Here is a 5620-nt window from a genome sequence, read left to right on the forward strand (position 1 = left end):
TAATATCAACATATGCACTTTATTCAACCCCTTGAATAGAAAACTAGTTGTACATTTAGCTTGAATCGTTCTACAATCATCTAACAATTGATGACATTCGGACGTCGTTGTAGCAGCAACGGTCCTCACACTGATCCATTTGCACCTCCCCTACTTCCTGAATCCAAAATTGGTGTTTGAAAAAAAGCGAACAAAAAGTGCAAGCTGCCTATGGGTGCATGAACCAAGCACTCGGCTCAAAAAGGCTGCATCTTTCTCCGTGGCCTGTAACCTCTGCCGCAGACCTTAATGCTCAATGAGGTCGTCAAAAGGGAGTTCATGCTTCAAACAGAGACCTGAGAAAGCAAATCATCAGTCTCCTCTTGGAGTTCCTTCTTTCTCTTGGATTCAAGTTTGTTTTGATTGCCAATGGCATCAGATATAGCTTTCGGCAGCCAGAACCCAGGTCTTTCAAGGAAAGGAGCCCGATCTAGAACCAAAGGTTCTCGTAAAGTAACTTCAATGCCGTTGTATGTCCACAGTGAAAGGGTTGCTTCGCCCTTGAGACCTATAGAAAACCAACCCAGTCCAGCTATTGCGATGTCCAAACTATTCACATCCCAACTGGTCCCGGAAACTTTCATTTCCCTTTCCTCCCATTTGCCTAATTCAGAGGCTCTTTCTTTTCCAACTGGAGGCTGAGAAAAAAAAGAGAACTCAGAATCATTGTCACAAGAAACACTGAATTTAGTTCGGACAAATTCATTTTGTCAGGTGACCATGTGGACACACCCATCACAAAATTCGCCAACATTTCAGATCTTAATTGGTCAAGTTTTAAAGTGCACCTTCCCATGAGAAAAGGAAACACGAAGGAACATTGAGACTCAATAAGCTAAAACAGACACCTGCAGATATGATTACATCTCAAATTTGAAATGTTCTTTCAGCTCCAGAACTTACGGACACAGAATGTATGTGGAGAGAAACTGAACAGCTAAGGACAAGCTTGGGCATTTTCAGCTACAATATGCTCATTATGACTAAGTGGGAAACAAGCACGGAAATACACATATACAGTATCAAACCAGAACAACAATATATATATATATAAGCCAGACTAGGAACTCCATCTTTTTTATTGATTAACTAGGAACCCCATGTTACTCGTAGTAAAGCTTACAGAAAATTGGGCAAGCACTTACCTGCAACCTTATGCCAACATGGTTTCTCCAAATCTCTTCAGCATTTTCAATTTTCCCTAAATGTAGAGAGACGCTTGGAGATGCGCAGATTGTGACATAAATTGTCTCTACAGAAGCTTGATTAAGGTCTAATCTCGCTAAGCCACCAACATGCACAGCCTGCCCAGCCTATAAAAGCACAAGAAAGAATTAGACCCTATGGCACAACTGAATCACGCTACCATTGCAGGAATGTACCTACACAAAGTTTAGAAATGCCCAACATCCGTGTAGTGTGAATTATTAAAAGTCTATATGGGCACATATCCTCCGGCTTTCTGCCAGAGCCATCTATAATGCTTCTAGGGGAAGAGGGAAAAAACTCATCTCAATAAACATGTTTTTTGAGATCCTTTAATCACAACGTTAGCTATAAAGAGACAATTTATACCTTTAAAAGGTAATGCTAGTGCACAGAATCTTAAGCACGTCAGGTTCAATTCTTTGCCCCATGTCAGTGGTAGAGAGGAATATATCGAACCGTTTATCATGATATGGTATCACTATCGATGAAAAATTATGTAAAAGAATTTGTCGGTGAGAAGCTTGCCTTCACTCTGTAAGTCCGAGGTTGTAGTTCTTTTCTTATTTCGATCATTTTCTGCTCATCCCTGTTCAGTCTCATAGACATCAAGTATGGATGAAGAAGCCCTGGTGTGTCGAACATCTTTGCCTTGGCTGACAGAATCCCTCTAATCCTCAAAATACCTAGTGTCGTCCCAGGAATGGGAGCTTCCGTCAGTTTTGAGATTTTCGCTCCTTCCTTCTTTGCCGTAACATTAATTAGAGTAGATTTTCCAGCATTTTGTGCCCCTACTACCCACACATTTCCTCTTGGACCTGCCAGTTCCTTGATGAATGCCAACAAATTCCTCACTCCCAAATCCTTACGAGAACTAACCATATAAACCCCGCTTAGCTTTGGTGCTCCTCCTGCCTTAGCACGGTGCCGGACCCAACTATCTAGCCTTGAGGGCGAAATTTGAGACGGGAGCAGATCCACCTTTGTAGCCACAAGAACAAGCTTGGGCAACTTCTTATTAAGCTTCAGGTCATTTTTAGTTCCTTCCAGTGCCTCAAACAAGGTCTTTGCTGCTCTTTTTGGGAAAGACCCATCGAAATCAACACAATCAACCACCATAACCACGACGGTAGAATTTGCGTTTCCGGTGGGCTTCATCAAACGGGTGGTGATTAGCCTATCGAAATCGAAATCGGGTATCAAGTTCTCTGCTGCTTGGTTTTTCACATGCCCGTAGTTCCTCAACGAATGGCATCGAGCGCACACAGTGACCTTCTCTACCTCCTTCTGAGCCTCTCTAGCCAATCTCTTTCTTTCAGCTTTCGACAACTTCTCTTTCTTCTTCTGCTCTCGTCGCTCCACAATCTCCTCTGTGATGTTGCCATACCCAACTCCAGCAGGTGTGAAACCATCGACTTCCAAATCCTCCGAATCGCCTTCCCCCAAAAACTTTTCCTCCCACTCATCACTCTCCCAATCAAACTCACCTCCCACCTCACCATCTATCCCTACTCGACCCTCGGCAACATCCGCAAGCTCCCCAATTTCTTCTTCAAAAAGGTCCTCCACGACACCATCATCATCCCCATCCTCATCCTCATCTCCCGACGCTTCTCCCTCGCTGACCTTCCGCTTCTGGTAATACCCGGGAAGGCCGGGGTCCTCGTCCTGCATGAAGACTCCGCACCCGGGACAAATCTGCCCGCGCTCCTCATCCTCGTCCCTCCCTTCGCTCAGAACCGGAGGACTCCTACCGCTCTTCCTACGCGCAGCCTTGCCCTCGCCTTTCTTGGTCGTTCCCGCCGCCGAATGGTTCTTCGCAGCCGAAGCCACGAGCGAAAAGCTCTCGCCTTTGTCGCCGCCTGAGCATGACAGCGGCGTTCCTTCATCTACGCACGGGTCATGATATCCTCTTCTTCTTCCCCTCCTTCTACTCGTAATCGGTGGAAATTCGACGAGGGGCGGAAGAAAATGGACTTACTTGAGAAGAGACGAGGTCGCCTTCTCGTCGTTGCCGGGAATGCCGCAACGACGTTGCCGTTGAGAGCCTTGAGTGCGATCGGTATTCGAGAGAGAGGCGGCGAAGGTAGCGCCGTCGCCGCCATTTTCGTCAGGCCCCGGCGGCGATGGAGCTTGGTGCCGCGGATACAGATTACAGAGCGTGACTTCGTTGATGATTTTTCGTTTAATTTGTTTATGCTTTGTACTATTATACACCTGGTTTATCCATCGATCAATTTCATCTCATTTGGCCTTTTATTTGCCCTTTAAAATCTCCCTTTTTCTCCCTCGTATGTAAAAAATATCTCGATTTTGCCCCATTAATTTCTCCATTCATTTATTTACATTCTTTTCTTGACATAATGACTTAGAACACGAATAATAATCATTTTTTAGTCTGAAATTAATTTCTATAAGAGAAAAAAAAATTTATATTCCTAATTTTTCATGAGTTTTTAAGTAAAAATAAGCATTTAGTAACAACATAAAACTTTTATTCTTGAAATAGAAATTCGTTTATTAATGATACAAATTTTTTATCTCCCGACAACGATGATTGATAACGGCGATAGTCAACGATTGCTAGCAGGCTGACAACCGATGACTAGCAATGACGAGCAACAATGGTAGCGGTCGACAATCGGCTGTGGCGACCAGCGGCAATGATAGGTGATAGCCAAGGAGTGGTAAAGGCAGACAGAGACGGATGGACAATTAGCTAGTAGCGAGGATGAATAATAATAAGGGTTTTTATTTTTTATTTATATTATAGAAATAGAAAAACAAGAAGTTCCAAACCTATTTATGAAGTAAAAATCTATTCCATAAATAAATAAAATGAAATGATTTTATCAAATGAATTTATGTTCTAAAAACAAGTCTAGAATAGAAAAAAAGTTTTGGAACAAAAATATTATACTTTTCGCTTTATCTAGGCTATTATTTTTGTTAAACGATTATACAATTGACAAATTGTCGATAGTAGAGAAGCTCATCAATGCCCAATACAAGAGTTTGATGTTAAGTGGTTAAACTATCGAAGGGTTGTTGACAACAGAGGAGCCTAATGACCACAGTACGATCATTGATGTATGATAATAATTGGGTTAACGACTAACGCTAGGATGAATTTAGATAAGTGTTGAAGTGGAAATTGAAGACAATAAAGAAGTCGATTGACAATTAGATCTATTGACGATTGAAAAGTCATAAATGGCTTGCACATAAGATTGATAGATGCAATCATAAATAGTGATTATGGAGTCTAAAATCATTAAAAATACATTCGAGTCCATTCACAACTTAAATTGTAATCACTTACGAATAAGGTAGGCATATAATCATGGAAGGTGATTATGGAACCTAAAATCGTGAAAATGTAGTTGTAAATTGTAATTTGAATATAAATTACTTAAGAGCCGTTACATTCTATTTATGGGTTTATCAACCACTGAGATTCGCCCCAGTGGCCACTATTCCTACATGGAAGGGAAATGTGAGGGATTCAAATCTCCATCTTTTTAGGGGATGTGATGGTGACGCGTAAGTTTCATAAGTGGGTTTCGATTCCTACACCCTGCAAGAGGTAGAGTAAAAATCTGAGAGTGAGTGTAGTGTAGGAATAGAGTGGAACTGACAAAAAAAAAAATTATAAATTTATCTTTTTAGTTCCTACATATACCTTCCTATAGAGCACTTCTTCATTATGCATGTTACTTCTTGTCTAAAATGCCATGGGACTCAATTTTATAAAAATCGAATATCAACTTTTATTTCACTGTGTGGTGCTATTCCCCAAGAAGAAAGTGTACTTCCAAGTCCAACTTGAAACCTTAATACATTAAAATGACATTACGCCACAAACTATATGATAATTCACTGTCTAAACATGTTGAAATGTGCATCCTCAATCTCAAATTGACCACATACTGGATTCCTTGCAGCTGTGTCTACGGTGATTAGGTGGTGGCTAGCTAGTGCCCAATTGTCGATTGTTACCTCAGTGGACCCAAACTAATGGCTAAGTAGTATTGCCACCCCCAATCACTCCTTCATCTTCCCCTCTCTCTAGGATCGTGATTTTTTTTCTATATATATATATTTTTTTTTTTTACATCTCCGGTGATTATGTAGGCGCCACGTAAGGTGCTCACGAGGCACTAAACAGCCACCTCAATCGAGTCTTTATTGATGGAGGGACGAAGGTGAATAAACAGACATATAGTTCGGGGATTTGATTGCAAAAAGAAGAGAAGTCCAAGGGCGATATCACAAATATCGGAAAAGTCCAGGGCTTCCCACGCCATCATTTCAAGCAAGTACAACAAAAGATCGCGCGAGCGCGTCTGAAATGATCGTTTTCCCGCCCGCTTAA

General features: G+C 41.6%; 1 protein-coding gene across 1 annotated transcript; it reads right to left on the bottom strand.

The window, feature by feature from the left end:
- On the bottom strand, positions 1–3444 carry LOC104444519 (GTP-binding protein BRASSINAZOLE INSENSITIVE PALE GREEN 2, chloroplastic). Its single transcript, XM_010058212.3, has 4 exons — positions 3227–3444; positions 1774–3107; positions 1185–1352; positions 1–677 (listed from the first exon to the last, which is right to left on the bottom strand). Exons 1-4 carry the CDS (start codon positions 3348–3350, stop codon positions 324–326), a joined length of 1980 nt encoding a protein of 659 aa, XP_010056514.2. The 5' UTR covers positions 3351–3444; the 3' UTR covers positions 1–323.
- Positions 3445–5620: the final 2176 nt, after the last annotated feature.

The sequence above is a fragment of the Eucalyptus grandis genome, chromosome 1 (genome assembly GCF_016545825.1).
Source record: "Eucalyptus grandis isolate ANBG69807.140 chromosome 1, ASM1654582v1, whole genome shotgun sequence".
Lineage (NCBI taxonomy): Eukaryota > Viridiplantae > Streptophyta > Magnoliopsida > Myrtales > Myrtaceae > Eucalyptus > Eucalyptus grandis.

Bases quoted from the DNA above. Each gene is read 5' to 3' on its own strand.
- LOC104444519 (XM_010058212.3), bottom strand. From the start codon at position 3,350: ATGGCGGCGACGGCGCTACCTTCGCCGCCTCTCTCTCGAATACCGATC. The intron at 3,108-3,226 runs GTAAGTCCATTT...TGTCATGCTCAG, and splicing joins GCGACCTCGTCTCTTCTCAA to GCGGCGACAAAGGCGAGAGC. The intron at 1,353-1,773 runs GCAAGCTTCTCA...GTGCTTTTATAG, and splicing joins CTCGGACTTACAGAGTGAAG to GCTGGGCAGGCTGTGCATGT.